The following is a 24,225-nucleotide window of genomic DNA, read 5'->3' on the forward strand; positions in this document are numbered from 1 at the left end:
AAAATTAGTTGGGTGTGGTGGCACACACCTGGAATCCCAGCTACCTGGGAGGCTGAGGCCCAAGAATTGTTTGAACCCAGGAGGCGGAGGTTACAGTGAGCCTAGATCACATCACAGCACTCCAGCCTGGGCAACAAAGTGAGACCCTGTCTCAGAAAAAAGAGAAGGTACCCATATATAGTTGTGAGAATGGAAATTACATAAACCAAGTGGTCTACAAAATTTATACTACATTGTGAGCAATACATTTGCAGGAAAGAGTATGTTAGAAAGGAAAACTGTGGTTCATGCCTATAATCCTAGCACTTTTGGAGGACAAGGTCAGGAGATTGAGATCATCCTGGCCAACATGGTGAAACCCCGTCTCTATTAAAAATACCAAAATTAGCTGGGTGTGGTGGCACACACCTGTAATCCCAGATACTTGGGAAGCTGAGGCAGGAGAATTGCTTGAATCCAGGAGGCAGATGTTGCAGTGAGCTGAGATCGCACCACTGCACTCCAATCTGGCAACAGAGCAAGATTCTGTCTCAAGAAAAAAAAAAAAAAGGAAAATTGAAAATGAAGAGGTAAATCAAGAAAGTATAAATAAAGTCTAGATTCAAAGTAAGGACTTTAGAACTGTCAGTTAGGACAGAAAGAAATTAAGTAGGAATTCCAAATACTGTTGTGAAAGTATATAGTGGAAGACTTGACTTGTTCTGAAATTGGGATTGAGAGTTGGGAGTAAAGAAAATATATCTTTACTGAAGATGTGACTTGATGATGAAAATTACTGAGCTGAAAATAATATGAAAAGTCCAGTAAATGAACTTTCTAAAAGATAATTTAATGGTTAAGAAATACATAGATATAGAAAAACTTTTCATGTTCATTTCTGCAGAACTGAGGCTAGTATAATAATTGGCTTGGGTTGAAAATGCCCCCGAAATATCCTGTAAATGGAACTTTCTAATGCATGTACTTTTTAATCCTCTTACTATAAATAAGGATCGCTTCACTATTCTAGGTCAGGGGCTCAAGTAAATCTCATTTCTGACAAATGGGCAATCTGAATCTTAAAGCACTTGGCTATTCTAAGTCATTGATTTAATATGCACCTCCTTTGAAGGAGTATACCAGTGTGGTCTTGGAAAGATGTTATGTATCCTATTTTTAAAAACCAAATGTCACCAATGCCCTTTATTTTCTCTATTGCATCTTTGAGTCTATAAAGTTATTTGCAAATGATAAGTTCTTAGATAGTAGACAACATTTCCATATCAAATTAATAGGGAAATTTATACATTAACTTTAGGAAACTTGTGATTTCAGTTAAATATAATTCTTTCATTTCATTTTCTTTAGTTTTCATTTTTCACTTAAAAGCTTCCTGTGTTCTATAATTTTCTTTTCCTTTTGATATATTTGATATATATTCTAAGTCATTGATTTAATATGCACCTTCTTTAAAGGAGTATACCAGTGTGGTCTTTCTAAGACCAAATGTTCCCATTTACATTTTCTAAGTCTAAGCATTGAGTATTTCAGTATTTAGTAAAGTTCTTCTACAAGGAGGAAGCTAATAGTCGTAATAATAATTATCAACTTACTTTTATAAGCACTTTAAAAAATAAATAAATTTACTGGATACTATTTCTCCTTGTTGCATTTTGCATCTTCAGCCCATGTTTATTCATGTCTTTCTTTAAAAATTGACTTTGGTTGTTTTTCTCATCAGCTTGAAAAATAGATATGTGTGACTAAAGCATTAAAAATATTGGAAAAAACTCGCTTTCCTTTGAACTTTACTGGAACACAAATGCTGGCATGGGAAAAATGGCTTTTTCTCCAAATATTGCACTAACTTGATGTTGATCACAACACATGTAAGATATTTATTTTCTCCAGGCCAGTTCTCATCTAATTCTTTGTAAGTCCTGGTTGCTATAAGAAAAGAAACAAATAATTGAGTCTGAAGCAAATAGAGTAGCCACTTAACAAAAGTCACATTTTAAGAGAGGAATTTCATTCAGTTGGAATAACGGTAGTCCCCTGCTCTCATGTAAATATCTGCCATCCTGAAGAAAAATACGTTATGAGAGGCTCTGCAGACCACATTTAACTTGCACATATGATCCTAAGACAACATCAAAAATACTGCTCAAGGAGTTGGCTATTTTGGTGACACAGGTTTCCTTTCTAGTTGGATTTCACTCTTTAAGGGTGAACTTAAATTACTCTGATAATTTATCATCTCATGATGGAATTACTAGATAAGTTTGAATTTAATTTTTGGTGTGAAAAAAAAACTCCCCCAAATTATACTTACTTTAAAAGTAAATTTTTAAATATTGAGCATTTCTTCAATTCTAACTAGAAATGATTGAGTTTCCTGAGGCTTGAATAATGGTAAGTTTCAACTTTTTCCTGTGTTCTTTGATAAGACTGAACGTGGAAAAACTACAGTATTTAATTAGAAAGTGCTTGTATCCACCAGTTCTGTGGGAAAATGAATATATGAAATTTGCTTTTAAAATAGTATTCTGGATACTCTAAACTCTATTTAAAATGTTGAGGCATTTCTTTTATGCTATAAAATTTCAGGTAAGACACTAATTACCATAATGATTGCATTAAAATCATACTTCTCTTCTTATAGCTTTTGATCACCTTCTAGTTGCTTTCAGATCATATCATTCCTGCCTCTTTGTTTCATGTTCCATTTCAGAACTGTCCAAGAAAAAGAGCAAAAACAACAAAGTTCTCTAGTTTCAAGAGAGTTTTTACTTTTACAAAATCTTTTTAAGAAAGTAAACCCAAATTACAAACTCACATACAATATTTTTGGTGGGGATAGGGGTCTCTGTAAAAGTAGGGAGAAAAATGAAACTAGCAAGGGGGAAGGAAAGGAATCTGAAAAGCCAAGCTATTTTTAGGCATATTCTTAGAACCAAGAATTGGTCAACTGCTTCATAATCAGGGCTCCTATATATGAAATACTGAAATTGTAATTTCATTTTGAAAAACAAAGGTACAAGTCCTGATTTAGAAATTTTCCTTGTCTGTTAGGAAGAAAATAATATCTTTTTCACATATTATTGTAGTAAATTGAATTTTCATTGTGATATTTTCATAAAAATTTCAGGACCTTTTAATGAAATCTGATTTTCCATCTCCTCAGCAAGCCCCATGTATCTATTTCATAGGATTGTGATTCTCAATACAAATGAAGCTCTGTCTTTGTAGACTGTTGTACAGGTATAGTAATATCTGCCTACCTAGGACCAGCCCTATGCAGTATTAGGAAGTAAATAAAACATGACTTCAGCACTTTTCTGTTGGCTTCCCCAATCCCATCTCTTCACTTTCTTCAAGTTGTCAGCAGGCACATGCTCCTATGCCTAAACTCCCACTGCAAATTCCATTACAAAGCTTAATTTCCTTGCCCTATATCAGCCTACCTACCTAGATAGCATCCTGTTCTTACATTTTTCTCAACTCGACCACCCCATCAAATTTTATCTACCTTTCTCTTTCTGCTGGCTTCCTACAATAGGACAACCAGAGCTATTACCATAACAAGCTACAGTTTTATGCTTCTAGATATCGTTTCCATTCTGATATAAAGCTTCATTGTCTTCAAGTAAAGAGTGAGTTCTTTGGCTATAATAGGTATAATAGAGATAGCACTCACATTTTGAAAGGATTTCCAGAGGTGTGCTTGGTATCAATGAGAAGCAATACAGTTGAGGGATGCAGTTATAGAAACTGGTGGCTCAAGCCTGTAATCCCAGCACTTTGGGAGGCCGAGGCGGGTGGATCACGAGGTCAAGAGATCGAGACCATCCTGGTCAACCTGGCGAAACCCCATCTCTACTAAAAATACAAAAATCAGCTGGGCACGGTGGCGCGTGCCTGTAATCCCAGCTACTCAGGAGGCTGAGGCAGGAGAATTGCCTGAACCCAGGAGGCGGAGGTTGCAGTGAGCCGAGGTCGCGCCATTGCACTCCAGCCTGGGTAACAAGAGCAAAACTCCGTCTCAAAAAAAAAAAAAAAAAAAAAAAAATCAATGTAAAATTTTATTTCAACAAATATCCCAGAGATATTTTCTAAAGATTTGTATGTTATTTGCAAATTTCCAAGGTACCTTTGAAATTTTATTTGTTTTTTATTTGTCTTACATAATGAAAAAATAAAATTGAGAAATGCATTTAATAATATTTTCCATGGGATGCATTCATCAATACAGAACATAAAAGAAATCATCTTTATTCTAGAATATTTTTTGCATGAAGAAATTTTAAAATTCTATTAAAGTATTTGCTTTTTACTATTATAATAGCATGAAAATACAACTATGACATTCACCTTACACTTCTTGCTGTAAAATGAAGATTTGCAAAGTCTCTTGATTTTGCTTCTTAGAGGTCTGGCAAAAAGTATTTTAACTGTCATCAATATTACATATTTAGATTTTTTCCAGTGAAGTTGCATCCCTTTTCTTGTATTGTGGCTGAGCTTTTATTTAACAGTGTTATTAAAGAAGAACAGTAGAAGGATAGTTCAGATTTACTTTACTTTCTTTGTATTTTTCTTTTTAAAAAAATAATAGGTATTTCAGTTTTCAGAAGTTCATAGTGTAACTGATTTCACTGTACCTTCCCTCATAAGATTATTGAACATGATAATCTGATTATATATTCAGTTACAATTTGAAAATTATAAAGAACTACCATGTCTATTTAATATTGACTTAAAGCCTGCCAAGTCACTTCAAGTGCTAGTGTAAAGAGAATCTTTATGGACAATATTTTATGTAGATACAATGACAAAAATAAAATATGCAAGTATAGGAAATGAAGAATCACTTATTTACAACATTAATAGTTAATGAGAAACTTGTTCAGAAGAAAGCAGGTAAGGTTGATGATTGCTGCTATTTGCAACTTCCTAGAAACATGATAGGATAGGAAGGAGGTTTAAGCAAAATCTAATTATGCAGAAGTCTTGTTGGTTTTACCATGTGACCATTGGGTGTACCTTAAAATGTATTGGAACAAAGTCATTTTTCCCATCACATGGCTCCTAAATTCCATATGCTTCTAGGTCACAAGGCCTCCAAAGATTTGCTTAGTTATGTTGGGGATGAGATAGAAGGATCAAACAAAAGTTAGCTAAGCTGCTGATCTTTACCATTTTATTGTAACAGATATAGTTTCTCCTAGAAGATCTTTGTTTACAGAGGTAACTAGTAAAGACTATTTTTGGTATATAGAGAACTTAATTTCAAAAATTAATTCCAATGACATCTTTTTATAATCTAGAATTTTTTTCCATCATATCCTCTGTCTCTGGCCAGCATTGGCATTCCTGTGTTTTGCAGCTATAGAAGCATCGATTTCTCCTTAAGAAACCCTAGCTTTCTTCCTGTGCCCAAGACCTGTGAGGTATCCACTTACAGATGAGGCTTTATTTATTATTATTATTTATTATTATACTTTAAGTTCTGGGATACATGTACAGAACATTGCAGGTTTGTTACATAGGTAAACACATGCCATGGTGGTTTGCTGCATCCATCCCCCATCATCTATATTAGGTATTTCTCCTAATGTTAGTCCTCCCCAATGCCCCCACTCCCTGCTGTCCCTCTCCAAGCCCCTCCATGCCCCAACTAGCCCCAGTGTGTGATGTTCCCCTCCCTGTGTGCATATGTTCTCATTGTTCAACACCCACTTATGAGTGAGAACATGCGGTGTTTGCTTTTCTGTTCTTGTGTCAGTTTGCTGAGAATGATGGTTTCCAGCTTCATCCATGTCCCTACAAAGGACATGAACTCTAGATGAGACTTTAAAAGCATGGTAAGACTTTTGTGTGAATGAGTACTGGCACATGCTTAAGCACACACACACACACACAACACACACACACACACTATTGCTTTTCTACACACACACTATATATTTTGTTTATCACCCAGTTACTCTTTCTCAGGGTGGCTTTATTCAAGGTCTCTTTGTTTTATTGATATTTTATTTTCCCACTAATATTATTTAAAATGTCTCATGCTACATTCTTTTAGCAATGTGATATATTTTAAGACTTAATGAAGAAGAGAGTATAATCCAATTTCCCCAAGTCTACAAAGAGTAGTATAATTGTTTGACGAGAACATTTCAAAGTTCCAGAAGTACTGTCAATTCCCTCAGTGCCTTAATGATTATATTCAATTTATTGGTGTTAAAGCTATTTTAAAACTTCGGGGAAGCAAACCTCTCTAGAAATTTCTCTTTCTCAAGTTAAGATTGATAAAATATTACAACCTTAGTTAATTAGTAAATGCTTAATATATGGGCTTCAGACAACATAAACTTCCATATATTACTCCATTGGACACCCCCAATACCACCAGTAGCAGAAAACTTTAACTAGTACATGATAAATATAAAGCTAAATTGTAACTATGTTGACTTACTGTGTTTCTTCTGCTTAAATGTGTTTTTCCTTTCCCTGCTTTCAGCTGGATACTTAAAATTAGAAGCAAAATTTTCCAGTAGGTATTATTTATGATTTGTCATTTTCTAATTACTTTTGACTCCATAATGTAGTGTCTTTAACCTATGGTATCCTTTCACTGATAACTGTATTAATTTACTACATTTTCCTCCTTGATCAAATTTAAATTCTAGGCCAGTTCTATTAAACTCTAAAGACTTCATTTGAGTACATTAAGGTGTAATCTAAACAAGATTGTGGGTTTGAGCATGTAAGTGGAGGTAGAGGAAAAAAGAGCAAGAAAGGGAAAATTCTCCCATAATTACACGCTGTACTCACAATCCTAGTCTACCAATTTGTAAATCCATATCAGAAGAGGACCATATCAGTGACTGTGGCAGGATCGGCCAAAATTTGTGGCCACTGCTAGTGAATCTTAATGAAGAAAAACAAAACATTTCTTTCAACAAGATTGCCCCCATTTAAACACAATTTAAATTGGGAACACCATTTTTTACTCATCTTTTTGTTCTCCCTAATGACTAAGAATAGCTCCATTGTCTATAGTAGGTGCAACATAAATTCTCTTAAAGTACCCATCAGAACCGAATTTTGTGCCATCATAATTCCTTTATGTTAAATGCACTAGTCTTCGTAACTAACATCACCTCAAATGCATTTTTCCCCATAATCAAAATTGATCTTTGTTTTAATCACTAAATCTTTAGAAGAAATCTCTGAAAGAAAAAGCTGGTAGGCAAAGATCTGTAGCTGCAATGTTGGCCATTGTGACCCCTGAGATTAATAGAAGTCTGTCTAGGGTGAGACATGCCAATGCTGGCCTCTAATTAATGCAAAGGTGCCAGGGAAACAAACAAACAAAAACCCAACAATTTGCTCTTTTAATTTCCTTCATCATCAGTTGATTACAGGAAATAGTTTCAGAGGAACCATTTACTCTCCAGATTAAGCAAGGAGTAGAAGCAAAGAACTTTTCTTCTTTCCCTATTTTTATGAATTCATTTAGGGTCTTTGTTTAGCTGAGTGTTTCAAACTACACAGTGCTTTCCTTGTTGATTAGTTTCCATCAGCAGTAGCAATTAGCATCGGTTTCCAAGACAACCATTCTGTACCCTACTGAGAAAAACCTTTTCTTGACACGAGCATTCTGTCTAAAATTGTTTTGTTTTCCTTCTTCCACAAGTGTAAGGTAAGCTTATTTGTCATTTTCTTTGAACACAGCATTATTATACCAAAAATTCTTAAAACGTTTGCAGGCTTTTATATTCCTTATGGTTGGATTTACAGCCACTGTCTCTTACGTCTCTCTTAACAACCTGAAAAAAATCAACAAAAATATGTTCTCAAGCATATGTCAAGGTGCTTGGATTTTTTTATTCACAGTCTAATTTGTGAACCTTTGCACATTCAAGGAATCATAGCTGGTTCTGCTGAAAAACCACAGGGTACGAATTCAAAATCAAACTTATGGGTCTACCAACGATGTCATGTATCACTCAGAAACAAGTTGAAACTTCCAGGTTATTGAAAAAGTTTCATCTTCATTGCTGTTATTATTAATCAACCAAGCAATATTGATAGATAAAGACAATAAAATAATTTTAAAAATGTGCTAAAAGCAAGGCCAGAGGTTAAAAAATTTGTTGTGGTAAATAGTGTAACCAGAAGAACATGGCAGTGGTGCAGCATGAATCAGCATTATGGAAAAAAACAGAGGGTCATGATGGCTATAAATGCTGAGTAATATGATATGACAATAGAGCAAAATTTACTTTACATGCCTTTGAGTTCAAATAGTAAGTGTCAGGAGCCTGATGTATTGTCTGTTAGGCTCACAATAGTGGCCCAACATTTAGGCAAGGAGGTACTAGTTGGGAAAAATGACAGAATCGTCTCAACATCTGACAAAAACTTACAGGTCTTACCTACATTTTATCAATCAAACGATGTTCATAGACTTCAATAACAGGACATCAAGAGTGATTAAAACAGGGGTACCTAATTTAAATAAGCACTTGATTTGTATTATTTTACTTAATTGTTACAACACACCAAAAGATGAATATTACTTTTATTCCCACTTTACAGATGGGGAATCTGAAGGTTAGAGAGAGTGTCACTTAACCAAGGTCTTTTGGCTAGTATGAGATGGAGACAGAATTTGATTCCAGGTTTTCTGACACTGGAACCTACTTTCATATAAAATACTTAGACTGATGTAAATCATAACAATGTCTAAATGGGACACGGTATCTTTATCCATTATTTTGCCAGTTTTCCCATCTGGACAATGTGTAAATATGTGCATTAAATAGCATCAACAAGAAATGAAAGTGCCTACTGTAGCAACTTGTTTAATAACCTTGTATAACAGTATGATGTTGATTCATTAGTTAGGTGAAGGATAAATTGCTTAGCATGATGCTGTTTGGATTTTATCAAGTCATTTTCTGTGGATGACAGCATTTCTCAATTAGTTTCTCCTATCTATTAATCTCCTCTATGTGTTTCCACCAATATATTTCCTTACTACCAAGAAAAGATATTATTTCCTTCCAGATTTTAATTTATCTAGGAAGGACTGCTTTCACACTCTTTTCTGAATACTAACCCCATCTTTGTTGCCCAGGAAAAGTTTTCAAGACAGACTTCAGTTTTCATCTGCAGGTGTTTACCTGTATGGTGATGATCTGCTATCACCTATTGCTCTGTTCTCTGGATTAAATACCTAAATCCTTTATTCTAATCAGGCTTTAACCAATAGCATTTTTAGAAATTATGAGATGAATTTTATTTAGAGAGGTTCCTTTTCAATGTTTTCCCCCTAATTGATTTGCTGTCAGATCCAAGTTGTCATTCATTTGGCATAGCCATGACATGACTTTACAGGCATATTATAAGATTTTTTATTACTTATAGAACTTATCTCATTATCATATTGACTCTACTGATAATAATAAATTAACTTTCAAATACTAATGTAAAGGATCTTACTGCAATGCAAAAACTACTGTTAGTTGCACTGAAACCCTGACATTCATTTACAAAAGAGAATGAAACATTCACAAGAGAAAGCATAAGAAAACATATCATATACACTTCTTAACTAAAAAAATTTCTAACATAAACTAAAAAATGTCCAGTGCCAGAACATTTTAGAAGTTCAAAAGAAAGATAATTGAGACTTTCAAAATATCAGATTATAATAAGCAGTTTTGTTTGTTTAATGTTTTTAGCTATGAATATCAATGTTACCTTTCAATTAATATAATGTATAATAATTCCTCACTTTGTGTGTAATCTAGATTCATCTTTAGTCTTCTGAACAACTAAGTCCTGTTTATAAATTTACACATGCGTTTGGAAGAAAAAGCAAGAAAAAAGAATAGAAAGTAGAAAAGGGAATAGCAGGTAGAAAAAGTAAGCAATGAAAAATTAACATGTAGTCTAATCTCTTACTTCAAAGAGAATTTTTCATGTCACAGATTGTCTTCAGGATTGGACAGGATCATCATACCTTTTAGAGCACTGTCTAGAATAGATAGTCGTGAACTGGGACTTGCTGGACAGAATCTTGAGCAGATGGTAGCCCAGGACCTGTGCATCCAGGAAACTGGGTGTGATGCCAGAAAATAAATAACAAAGACAATATTTACTTCTCTCATAGCTTTGCCTTGGAAAAAATACTTCCCTTGCCCATCAACCGTAGCCATCAATATCAGTGATATTGGACTATATTATCAGATGGTTATAAAAGCAATAGCCTAGTTAGGCAGACCTTTAGTGCATATCACTGTTGCTCTTTCTTTAAGGTAGAAATATTAAAGTAGAAGACTCAGAAAAATACATGACTAGGGGAAAATAAAGATGCCTTGGTGAAGGACTATCTGGAAGTTTTCATTTTATTCGTAGTCCAGGCCTGTTATATAATTACGTGCCAGGCCTGTTATGTAATTATGTAATTGAGTCCCCACGACAACCTCTGAGACAGGTACTAAAATTATTTCCATTTTATAAATAAGGCATTGAAGCAAAATGAGATTGAATACATTTCATAGTATGAAATAATTAAAAAGTAGCAATGCTGGAGTTTGTACCCACATTTTTCTGAATTAAAGTCTGTGAGATTCCCTCTGATGTTTGCTGTAAAAAACAGCAATCAGTAATCCCCTAAATATATAGAAAGACTGGATGGATGGTTGGATGGATGATGGTTGAATAGATGAAGAGAAGAATTTAATAGACAAATGTAGAATCAATGAAGACATTATGTATATAATCACACACATCATAACCATTACATTTATATTTTTGTAGGTCTGATTTTGTGACTGTCTTTCCTTGTCTCCAGAGTTTGTTTGGAACATTTACCATTAATCTGCCCTGATCTTTACATAAATCCTGAGTGAATTTGCTCCTGTCCCAGGAGCCATGCTGTAAGGATGAAACTCACCCAGTAGATCTGCTGATGAGGCTTCCAATGGGAGAACATCGTCTCCCTTCCTCAAGAATGCTGCCTTTTTTGCTGATGACAGCCATTAGTTAGAGGAAGATTTTAAATTAATTGGACAAATTGAAATTCCCAGAACAATCTTAGGCTCATGTTTTCCTAAATTCACTGTGAAATTTGTATTATAAAATGTGTTATGTCATATTTTAAAAAGTTTAACAATATTATGCTCTAAAAAAATCTCAAAGATAATATGTCAGTTAATCCAACAGCCCATTTGACTATGCTAAAATAGTATTACTCAAAATCTCTTAAATTCCTTCAAAGAAAAAAATTTACCAATTCTCCCCAAATTGGGTTAAATTACTTTTTTACAACATTTGGTTAAACGTGTACAAAAATAAAATTATCTTATTCATGAGCTCTAATTCCATTATGGGACATAAACACATTTATAAATTCATGTATTCTGAAACAACAAAACCAGTAAAATTTAAACTCCCTGCTGCTTCCCATCTACAGTAAACGATATTGCTTTGCTGAAACTAAATTATCACTCACGATTGAAATACAGTACTGGCTAATACAGTGCCTTTATTTAAGTTGGACATGTCTATACTGAACTGGAGACAAGTAATACTTCTATTCTCCATTTGTCTCTAAACTGTTTTCAAAGTCCATTTGTACAGTGTACCACAATGTTATTTGGACTACACTTGTGTGAATGCATCCTTTATGTATAAATCCATCTCTGTTTTCTTATTAGCTGTCAGCAATTAAAATAATTCTTTATGGTATCAAAACTGTATCCTAAGATACAATCCCAAAGAAAAAGACTGAAATAACGTAGAATTACTCAGTTGTAATCATGCTCATATAATCAATAGATATTTATTTTGGATTATCTTCCCAATCAAAAAGAAATTCTTTCATGTAAAACACTCTCAGACCCTAAAAATATATATCAATAGTTAAACAAGAATGCAGGACCCCCATTTAAGAAATGCTGTTTTGATATGTATATCAACTACTTTAATAGAGTAAATGAGATAACTTGAGGTTTTTAAGGTTACTAAATGTAGTAACAAGCATGAATTACTTCTGAATTTTTATAAATATTATAAACAAAACATTTCATTTTAATTTTTCATTCTGTCAAAAAAAATCCTGTTAAGCATCCAATCTGGGTAAAGCTTAATAAAAGAAGCTTCAAGAATTGTGCATTGAAACACTATTCACAATGGAAAAGACATGGTATTAACCTAAATACCCATAAAGGATAGACTAGATAAAGAAAATGTGGTACATGTATACCATGGAATACTATGCAGCCATAAAAAACAACAAGATCATGTCTTTTACTGGAGCATGAATGGAGCTGGAGGCCATTATTCTTAGCAAACTAACACAGGAACAGAAGGCCAAATACTGCATGTTCTCACTTCTAAGTGGGAGCTAAATGATGAGAACACACGGACACATCAACATCAAGGGGAACAACACACACTGGGGCCCTTTGTAAGGTGGAGAATGGGAGTAGGGAGAGGATCAGGAAAAATAACTAATGGGTACTAGGCTTAAAACCTGGGTGACAAAATAATCTATAGAAGAAGCCCTCATGACACAAGTTTGCCTATATAACAAAGCTGCACATGTACCCCTGAACTTAAAAGTTAGAATTGCGACAATGACAGAACAGAGTCCTTGACTTTGGAAACTTTACATCTTTACATAGTGTGGGAGATAAGCCATGTGAACCAGCACCATTCCGTATGAGATGTACTAAATGCCATAGGAAGATACTATAGTTTGCATACATGCAGGAATGATCCAGAAGACACAAAGGTCTTATATATATATATCCCAGTATCTGCCATGATTGTTCCACCTCTTTATATACTCAGTTTTCCATAAATCACTGGGTGCTAGAAGAAGCTACCTATCTCTGCTGATTTTTAAATACTTTAATTGCATTTAAAAAAATTAATATATGTAAGTGGCAATTCTCAAAACCTAAAATAATTCTTTTTGTAACATTATTAAACAATTTAGATGGCCAAGCACTGTCTTTAAAGCTAATTTAATTTTCTGTAGCTCTCTTTGTGTACTCTTTCGCATTAAAAATATCACTTTAGGAGCACAGCCTTTCAGAAAATGTTCAGTGACACCCCACCCAGCAGTCAGGTAGGTAGATAGTTGATAGATTAGACAGACAGACAGACAGACAGATAGATAGGTAGATAGATAGATAAATATTGCTCAACTGTGGCTAATCACTTGTTGTATAGCCTCCAGCTATAATCAGGAGTGCAATTGCAATAATATATTTTAGATAGACAGATAGACGAGCAGGTCTGAGAGTATGTTTTCTTCATTCATGCCATTAAAAGAGTTGATGTATTTCTATTAGTCATTCACTCATGACTTTTAGAACATTTTGTGATTATGTGCTTGTTATTTCTTCCATTGTTCTGCTTAAGAGAAAGAATATTATAAGAGTCAGGGATGCTAAAAACTACTTATTTGGCATCTCTCAGACTGATCATTTTAATTCTGAGCCCTCTTTTTAAAAAAAGAATATGAAACTGTTGCACTTACAAGATGAGTTCATGTCATATGGCTCTAAAGATCTTTAAAACATCTACTATCTAGAAAAATAGTAGTTCTTTAGAAAGAAACCATCTGACATGTCATTGCCATGTATTTCATTAAAACTTCATCTTTCCAGACTTTTTATAATTTATCTTATTTGCATTGATCCCTCATAATGCTATTTAATCACAAATATACATTGTGAGGTATATACATTTAAAATCTGAAAAAAGATACATGTATATTTACATCTTTTTTCAGATTTTAAATCATGGCATTTATTTAAATCAAGCACACAAGCTTATATAAATTATATTTTTTAGAATAGTATAAGACAGTTATAAAAAATTTAAGTTAAATTCAGAATGAATCATCTCTCCTTGAATTTGTTTTACTAGGTATAAAGAGATTAAATTGTTTCTATTTGTGTAAACAGCTTTTACAAAATAAAGTACCAATTACCTTCACATTGGAAGTTAGGATTTCAACAGATGATTTTGGGGGCAGGGGATACAAACATTCTTCCTATAACAGAGATGTCATGGACTTCAGAGTTGAAAATAAATTTCTGTTATTTAAGCCAATAAATATTAAAATACCATATAAGTATATTTTTCTCAGTTCTATGCTCATTTTGCTTTGCTTTGCTTAGCTCCTAGAATGCCAACTTCTTTTCTTCTTTTTTGTATGTTTATGTTTATGTTTTCTCTACAATTAAAAAATTATATTGTATTTTTTAGAAGGAAAAAAATGAAATTTTAATCCACTATAGTGTTTGGTTGCTTTTCTTCTTTGCTTCCTGTTTCAGACTTATCATTATTATATTTTCTTTTGTTACTATTTATTACAGAGGAGGTGTCTGCAAGGATAGTTCAAGTAGTCACTGCTGAGGCTGTAGCGGTTCTGAAAGGTGAACAAGAGAAAGAAGCTCAGCATAAAGACCAGACTGCAGCTCTGCCTTTAGGTAAATGAGAAGACCCTCAGGTCAGGGACTGTGTCTGTTGCCCCCTGGTCACACGATAAAGTCTTCATGTTCAAAAGATAGGCCATATCTTGTCCTTACATGTAAGGACATAACTTCATCCTGACATGTAACATTCATCAGACGCCTTGACTGGATATGCACTAGGACTTATTTTCATCTTTTTCCGCTGGTTTGTTATAGTATTTGCATTGTCTTTAGTTAAGGTAATAAACTTACAGGTAGACTTTTTCTTAAGTGACCCTTAATTTTTCACTTTCCAGACCGCTAGAAATCGTTATTATTAAAATAAAGCCAATGCATTATTTCATGACCTCCACCCAGAAGGATAATATACTAAAACTTTCATAAGAGATGAGTATTTCCCTTTATAGGTTTTGGTGAATGATTATACTGTAGCCTTGCTTAGGTCTTCCTGAACTGACTACACAAACCCTATAGCCAGAGCTTTGTTATAATCATGCATGACTTTGTATCTTGTATAAAGTACTGACCTTCACTTGTTTCATCTAAGGCCACTGAGAGTGCTGTTCTCTCCCTTGGTAACAAGACAAATGCCCCCCAGGGCTGGCAAGTCATGTAACACATGCTTGCCATAGAAAATATTCTCAGCCAAAGCCTTGCCGTCCATAGATAGATAGATAGATAGATAGATAGATAGATAGATAGACAGATGTGTATGTATATGCCTGAAGAGATACAAGAAGAAAGGAGACTCTCTTAAATTCAATATATATATTTATTTCACAGGTACATACACCTGAGTCATAGAAAGGTATGGTTTTAAAGGCCTAAAAATAGTACATATCCATTTCCCTCTCTTACAGTCTAATATATCTGTAATAATTGATTTTCTGATCAGTATTCCTTTAATTGCCTATTAAAAAGTAAATAATAAAAATAATCTGCTCTCCCAGAATAATAATTCAGAATATACTCAGTATTTTTAGTGCTGTGGGTTTTGTTTTATTATTAAGGACTATTTTTTCTTTTAAAACATATAGGGAAAGAATTATCTAATCTAAAACATTAACCTTTAGACTATTGTTCACTTTTTTTCTTTAAAAGAAAAGAAAACTCAATTTTTTAACATTTGAAATCTTAAAATATGCCATGCAGAAGCCCATTGGATAAGGAAATTAAAAGTTACCTGTCATTGCAAAGCTGCCTCTACTAACTACTTTAGGAAACTGAAATTCCTCTAATCTTTAAAATAGATTTAACCACTGGCCTTAAATGAGAAATAGTTCCTTTTGAAATTTCTTACTGTCATATGAGAGGGTCACAAAGAATCTAAGTATCTTGAAAAACATAACTTACGTTAACTGTAAATGAATTACATCCTTTAGAACCTTTTTCTCTGGTTCTTCTTCATGTGTAATGCTAAGACCAGAAGTTTACTCAGTGCATGTTTTTTGTCTGAAAGTTGGCTCAGGCTGTGAAAGCTTATTTTTCCTTTTCTGAGAATTCATAAAGAAGATGGGATTTGAAATTAGACCCAGTGGACAAAAGGTTGTTTAAAAAAGATGTCCCCTAAAATAACCATGAGTGTTCAAGATAACACGTTTCCAGATTGAGCAGCTGAACAATAGAGAGTTCTAATATTTTTTTCTGTCAGTAGCTGAATCCAAACTAAAAATGCCTGCCTGTGTGTATTCTCATATGGTAAATTAGGGGCAAAATTAGATATTTTATTAATTGAACAGGTAGACACATTAATGAGATTAATGATGGAATTTTAGCAGGTATCTCTAATCTGTTTTTCTAGAGATGATAAAATGATTTTTTTTTAAAATATCAAATGCTTGTCTTATTTTTTAGGTTTTCAAAAACACATGAATCAGGTAATGGGCCTAAAAATAAATCAAAGGCAGCTTACTATTTTTCTGAATTTTACAGAGAGGCCTTTTTACAAATGGCAGAACTGCCTACACATCTACCAGCCTAAAAAGATTAATTATTGCATCTCATTTTTCCATTGTTTGATCTTTAGCAGCTGAAGAAACAGCTAATCTGCCTCCTTCTCCACCCCCATCACCTGCCTCAGAACAGACTGTCACAGTGGAGGAAGGTAAGGCCTACTGGACTTTTCAGGGTTTGTCTTCTGATAAAGGGTGAACAATAAACTTCAATCAATAACCTCTGAACTTTGGTATTGGTTACTATGTGACCAAGCTTTGGAGCTATCTGTTTCAAATAGTGAAGAAGAAACAAAGACTTTAAATAAATAATCACTTATTTATATAAAAGCAAAATTAGAGGAATTTGGTAAATTAAAAAGAAATCTGCTTGATTAAGGAAAAGAATTTTGTATTTGGTTGCTATAAATAACTATAGAGAACCCATTTACTTAAGATAGAATGCTTTAACAGGTAAGATGCAATTCTACCTTGTAAGTGACTGAACCAAATTAAAATAAATATAAATGTAATCCATATAATAGTAAGGGTCATATTTATTGATAAAATCAACACTTCCTTATGAAAATATCAGGAATTATCTCTGTTTTGCTCACTATTATATTGCCAAGGCCTTCCCCAGGGCCTGACCCATAGCAAATTTAATAAATATTAATGAATAAATGAAGAAGTGAATGAATGAATCTGATATTGAGAGCAGTGGACTGGAAGCTGAGCTCACGACTTCTTTCCTGTTGAGACCTGTTATTGTCCATGGATCTTTTTATGAACGTACTCAACATGGAATGTCATGTCAGTTCTCATTGATAAAACAGAAAGATGCCTTTGAAGAATATTCATTCAGAATCTGAGATGAAAGGCACCACTTAAAAGGAAACCATTACTGGTTCTCCAACTTAGACCAGTTAACCTTTGTGTATTGTTTGAGAGTTACAGGAAAAGGCAGAGGAGGGCTAGGGTCCATTGTTGTTTCAATAATACTTAGTTTTCATGTATTAAAACCAGAAATTTAAAAGTATTTATTTTATTCATTTATTTTTCCTTTTTACTGTGTTAAAGACTGAAGAACATTTATTTTAAAAGACTTGTCTTTTTATCATTTGTAATTAGGTTCATTTAAAATATTTTTTGACTTCCTAACCACAAGAATTAGAATTACTGAATCATAAATTATCAACTCTATTATAATTTTATTTTTTCACAGATTTATAAACCTAAATTTATTTTAGCAAGGTTTTTCTTTCTTAAATTGAACCTCTTTTTTTTTTTTCAATCAACTGCCTGAAATAATATTAAACAAACTAAGTTTTTCTGAGGAATAAAAGAAAGTTTGGGAATAATAATCAGTGTATAACAGCCACTGATTATTAGTTAATGTGATCTAATCTTTTAGTTTATAGGTTTGAAAACTTTCTTTTGACCTTATGTTTATCCATTCACTGGGCACATATTTATTGAGCACTTACAATGTTCCAGGTACTCTTCAAATTCTGAGCATATACCAGTGAACAAAACAGACATGATCCCTGCTTTTAAAGAGTACACTGTCTATTATCTCAGAACTTTGGGAGGCTAAGGCAGGCAAGCCCATCTCTACTAAAAATATAAAAATTAGCCTGGCATGGTAATGCACACCTATAATACCAGCTACTCAGGAGGCTGAGGCAGGAGAATCACTTGAACCAGGGAGGTAGAGGTTACAGTGAGCCAAGATGGCACTGTTGCACTGCAGCCTGGGTAACAGAGTGAGAATAAGATAGGTAGGTAGATAGATAGATAGATAGATAGATAGATAGATAGATAGATAGATAGATAGATAGTACACTGTCTATTGGGGAACAGAAATCCAATAGATAAGCTTACAAATAATTTCAAAGTGGATTAGCATTGAAAAGGAAAAGAATAAGGAGCTTTAAAAATAGTACAAGAGAAACCGTATTTTAATGGGTGTTAAGGGGATGGCTAAATAGCAGAGACCAGAAGCATGAGGAAGAAGTGTTGGCTAAACAAAAAATGGAAAAAAATAACAAGGGCACTCAGGTGAGCAAGAAGTTGAAGTGACCCAGGAACTGAAGGGGGTCCATGGCTAATGGGTAGTGAGAAAGAGTAGAGCAGTGAAGTGTGAGAGTTATCAGCGGTCAGCTGGGGTCCGTGGCCTAGATTTTACTCTGAATGCAGGGGGAAGCCTGACATGACCATTGTACCTCCTTCAGGCCATGGAATATGTTTTTGAGCTCCTACTTAAAGCTTTTCAAGCGTCAGAGAATCCTCTTAACCCAGAGAGGGATATGTTGTTAACAGTGTAGGTTTACTCCAAAAGTCTGTTTGAGGTCAAGTCATTTAATCTTCTTACTCTATATGGGATTTGGAACAGAAAGGGAAGAAGCAGAGTCCTCCCAGCCATCTGGGAATTCACCCAGCCTGCTTCCTGCAGGGTGATATGATGGATATAATGAAAACATAAATAAATAAAATGTAGAATCACCTTCACATTTTGGTAACTTAGGTGTCAACTTTCCAGAGTTCCCTTACATTTTGGAATTACTTTCTTCAACCTGTTTCAAGGAAACCAAGTAACCTCCTATTCAAAGTAATTCAAAGTTATTTTCAAGCCAAACTTGTATTTTTAACTTTTTTAAGTATTAAATTGTCTGAAGTTCTGATTATTTGCTTTTAAAAGTATAACCATTTTTTGAGTTTTAGGAAAAATATATGTATATATTTTACAAACTCTACCTCTATAAAGGCCAGAAAATATTCTCACCTTAAATATGTGAAAGATTTGTAGTCTAGACAAACTACTCCTCTTTTATGTTAAGCCACACTTCAGTAATATACAAGTATTTTTTTAAGTTTAGTCAGAAAATAAATTAGTGACAAGTCACAAGACAAGATTTAACTGTTCAGTTTTTCAAACCAAGTAGTTTGTAAATGCCCAACCCAAATTCCATCAATATATTGCTGATAGCAGGTCAGGCGGAAAGGGAGCAGGTGCATTTTTTTCTGCCTTCTCTAGGAGATTATTTACCTCCTTGACAGCCTCAAAGCAATTTTAATCTGAGGGTACTGTGACTCCTGCAGTTTGATCCTTTTATACAAATGAAAGAAAGCTCTTCTGTTAGATTGAGTATTCAGTGATTTTTGAGGATACACTTTCTTTTTATTAATTATCAAACTTTTTAAAGCTGTTCTTTCCCAAAGGGAAAGCATGAAAGCTTCCACTAAAAATAATTTAATATGTTAATTATTATCATTTATGAATACTTATTATAATTAATGTAATAATAATTTCCAGGATATGTGCTTATTTTGGAAAACATTTACAAGGGATTTTGAAGAAAAAAATGAAACAAGCTGCACACTTAGAAAAGGAACTATGGTACCATAAACTAAGCTGTACTGGTTACGATGTTTTCAAATTAACCTCCTTTTTCTTCTTGGCCTAATTGTAATAGTTGTCATTTGGACTGATCTATTAGAATTTGGAAGCCTGGGCAGGTATGGAATAATTTGAACACAGAACAAGGATTCTTTCTGCCCTCTTAGGTTTGCTCTAGATTTCTAGGGTGGTGTTTTCCTATGTCATGGATGTGGTGACCTAATAATCGCTAATCCAAAAGTAGTTTTCTCTTTATGTCATTCTGGGGCAGCAATAACAGTCAGCAGACTGAAGAGTCCTCAGTCAAAAGCTGGCAGAATGGAAAGGGCTTGAAAATGGTGGAGAACAATGTAAGTGGGGCCAGCAGCCATCAACCATATCCTGTGATGCCACAACAAGCAAAAAACACCGAATCCCTGACTCCACAAGATGCAGTCTCCAAAGGAGGCTGACATACCAAGGCTGGGTTTTACATGGCAAACCTTACATTAGCCCAGTGTACATTTTCAAATGCTTTAAAAAAAAAAAAGTTTGAATGAAAGCAAACTAGGGAAAATGTATTCCTCCATTGAAACCAGGTAAGCTTTATTTTTTAAGGTTATACGAAAGTCCAAGGTTCATAAGGTTACCCTATTTTTAGCATAACACATTATTAAATGAAGTAGAATATTCTGTGGCAAAAGCAGAGTCCCTAGAAGCATGCCTACTTCTAGTAAAAGGATGCATGCATTCAATCCTGACCTCAAACAGCAAATTAACTGTTGTAAAATGAATTCAATTTTTCATATATCTCTTAATGCCAACTTTGGTGTGTTAAAATAGGGGAAAGAACAGAGGTACCTGACAGCTTGTCTGAGTACACTGAAGACACAGAGGATAACATGTATGGAGTCAGACATTGTACTTGGCATTTTCACAGATATCTTCTCATTTAATCCTCCCAGCAACCCACAGAGATAATATTCATTTCCATTTTTTTGCCCAAAATGCCATGGCTTATGTCTGGATAAGTGGCTTATCCAGAATGCAAATCCAAATCTAAATTCTGCAACCACAGTTGCGCTACATCCCTAAAGCTGTTTCTTATCAAGATTCTTATTGTGAGACTATGGAAGTAAATTATCTTCAAATGAGTTGTTTGTTATAAGCTACTATAGTAATTTCCTTTAAGAAAAAAGCTTACAAATAAATATTCCATTTATTATTTATTTATTTAAAATTATTATGCCTTCCATCTCTGTTGGGAGTGATCCAGATGCACGTGCCATACACAACACTATAAGGAATGAGAATCTTACATCTTCTCTCATTATCATTAGAATCAAGTGCCCTGTTTGGCTTAGCCAGCCTTGGTCCCCACAAAGCATAGCTTCCCTGGCATATTTCTAGAGCTTGTAACGTAGATGGACTTTAGGCTCATAGGTCTTAAACAGAGACTTGGAGTACAGACAGCTTACAGTACCAAGAAAAGACTGGACTTTTCCAGACACTCTTTTTGAAGTTGCCTTGGTCCGAGGCCAGACAAATACTACAAAGAAGCTACTTTTTCCACTGGAGCTTTCAAACTTTGTTTTGTTCTTCTTGTTGTTTTCTGATTACAGTAAAAGTTTTCAGAACAGAAAATACAAATTTTTTAACGCTTTAGATATGAAGCAAGGCTCTGGGCTGTTTTTAAATTTTGGCACTTTCACAAAGAACAGTGACAACAAGAAAGAGGGGGCCAAAATTTCCAAAAGTTAAAATATCCAATGAGTATTGCCTTTACTCTCAGCTTGAAATTCTTTAGTTTTATACTGAAGTCTGCTGCACGTCCTAGAAAATAAATGTTGAAAAGCAAAGAGGAACATATCCCATTTCATTTATTGATTGTGAATGTACTGTATTGAAAATATCAGGAGTTTTAGAAGTAATTTGTACATATGAGGAGTTTACAGCCCCAGAGATCCACTGAGAGAAATATGAATGACTAGGACATGTGACAAGCCAGGGCTATGATTCAGTCAGTGTTGTAGGCTAGATCTTGGACAATTATCTGCTCAGCTGCAAAATCGTGCCGAGTTGAACTAAGAATACCAAACGTTATTTTAGTCTTCTGCTATCCCATGATATAAAAAGCACTGTGGCTGAGAAAGTTCTGAGCATCCATCCAGAAACATCTTCCATGAAACAATCAGTAAATAATGTGCTTGAAAGATTAAATGTATTCTCTCTACAAAATGTTATTTTAGTATCCTCATGACTTCAGACTTATTTCTAGTTGTCAGCACTTGGTTGCCACAAATACGTTACTGTCCTAAAAATACAGTATATTTTCAAATTAATGATATAATTTTGTCTTCTTAAAATCTGATCTAAATAAAAACTAAGTATGTACAGATAGATACTATAGATTTTGTTCTTATTATTGAGAGTCATGAAATTTTAAATTGATTTCTCAATATAAGTAAATAAAGAGTGATTAGCAAATTTAGCAACCACTACATAGGCCTGAGATGTAATGTCTGCACCACATCAGAAGCCAAGTGTTCATTGAATTATACAAGAATCCAAATGCTAAGCAGACTGATCTGCATGTGTATTTAAGGAGATATATTTAAATAATACAAATATCCAAGGCAAGATACAGGAAAGAACAGAAATGAGAGTAGTTACTTTAGTATTTCAATAAGAAATATGCAATAAAAGGTTTGAAACATTAAGAACATCCAAGAGCCAGTGGTACAAATGAAACTGCGTGGAATAAAGTCTTGATGAATCTGCAGCTAACTCTGCAGAAATTTTTAGGTAATTGTGTCTCTGTTAAGCTTTCAGAAGGAAAACAAGTTTGTAATATTAGAGGCTTTCTTAAAACAATATACTTTCACTGTCCTGCAAATGAGAACCTGGGTTTAAAATGATGCCCCTAGGTACTACATTAGCCTTAGCATCCAAAGAAAGAGTATGTTGACTGCTCATTTCTTATTAAGGCAGGAAAGAGGAATAACACATTGTAGATTTTTCTTAACAGGATTGAAATTAAAAATGACTTTCTGGTTAAAGTTATTAACTAGACTTAAATTCGCCAAAACACCAACTACTTGTGCTTCCTAGATAATTAAGGCTATGTTTTAAAGAGGACTGTTTTCTTCATAATCTTACAGGCATTACATCCTAACAACTTTCTTATTTTTTAACTTATAAATATATTGATATTAGCATGAGTAGAGTTAACCTTTATGAAAGAATTTCTTCCAAAGAATACATTTGTTTTGTAATCCTTTGTTTCTATCCCAATGTTTCTTTGGTTATTCTGACTTGTTTGAGAGGAATGTATGGATGACTTTTGTTTTGCAGCAGGGCTGTCAGTGCTTTTGGTTCACTTAGATCAATGGCAAACTTGCTTAAGGGATAGGTGAAATTCAGCGGTTACTGAGGCATGAAACATTCACTGTCTCCCATCCTCCATCAGCTTGATCTTGCTAATTTCCCTCCATCCTGCTGTGCTGCTTCTGTGGCCCTTCGTGTCCTTGTGTAGGTGTTTGTCTCGTCCGTCTGATCTTGTGTCTGTCTTGTGCAGTTCTCCCTGCAGTTTCTTCCTGTGTGTCTGTTTGTAGATGAAGGGGCTGAGGATCAAGTGGGTCCTCTACACAGGTTTCCCAGCCATGATCCTGCCACCAGCGGGGAGAGGCGTAGACTCCTAGCCCCCTCCATCTCGGTGTCTGTGCCTGATGATGACCCTTACAATTCCGATGAGGAGTACTATGAGCATCCTTTGTTCAGCTCAGAATGGACCACCTCTAGTGTGCTCCCCAGTGTCACAGCGCAGAGTGCAGAGGCCCATTTAGGCCAGGAGAAAGGTGAACCAAGCATGGTCCCCTTTTGCTCCTCCTCCCCGGCCTGCAGCTTTGACCATCTGCATCATGTTAAGTGTGCCTTTATACAGGGTGGGAGGGACAGGAGCCTGTTTTCTCTGCATGAAAGTCAAGTTCCTATATAAGTTGAATCTATCCAAATGCCTTAACAATTTATATACAAGAAGCCTTACTGGAGGCATGTGAGCACTTCCTTTTTCTATATCATTGCTTCTGAGAAGGAAGGAAAAAGAGAGAGAGAGAGAGAGAGAGAGAAGAGAGAGAAGCAAAAATATATTATATTAAAGTATGACTTCTTTCTGCTTCCTGCCAATAATCATCTGGGAAGAACATATTCTTACCCAAACCAAAGACGATAACCCTAAATATAATTTTTTTCCTCCTTAGACATATATTACTATTAAATAGCATTAGCTTTATTTTTAAGCTATGTTATTATGATAGTTTTTTAAAAGAGAAAGACTGAAGAATCTGTTGCAAGCAGAATAAATGTTATGGAAAGAATTTATTTCCCCATATCATGTAATCATCTACAGAAACTACAGAGGCTTCCC

The 24,225-nt window shown here is 34.3% G+C and overlaps 1 protein-coding gene across 50 annotated transcripts in view; it reads left to right on the forward strand.

The window, feature by feature from the left end:
* MAP2 (microtubule associated protein 2) overlaps positions 1-24,225 on the forward strand; it is a 149,344-nt gene that overhangs the window by 80,053 nt on the left and 45,066 nt on the right. For 19 of the 50 annotated variants that reach the window (XM_054257895.2, XM_078328370.1, XM_035305546.3 and 16 more), the window contains 2 exons: positions 14,391-14,504; positions 16,516-16,593. In XM_054257895.2, coding sequence (XP_054113870.2) covers positions 14,391-14,504; positions 16,516-16,593 — 192 coding nt within the window. Of the gene's footprint in view, positions 1-6,502; positions 6,536-14,390; positions 14,505-16,515; positions 16,594-24,225 lie in introns of all 50 variants that reach the window. The other 31 variants (XM_054257896.2, XM_078328371.1, XM_035305553.3 and 28 more) reach the window with 3 other exon arrangements.

Source organism: Callithrix jacchus, chromosome 6 (genome assembly GCF_049354715.1).
Source record: "Callithrix jacchus isolate 240 chromosome 6, calJac240_pri, whole genome shotgun sequence".
NCBI classification, from domain to species: domain Eukaryota; kingdom Metazoa; phylum Chordata; class Mammalia; order Primates; family Cebidae; genus Callithrix; species Callithrix jacchus.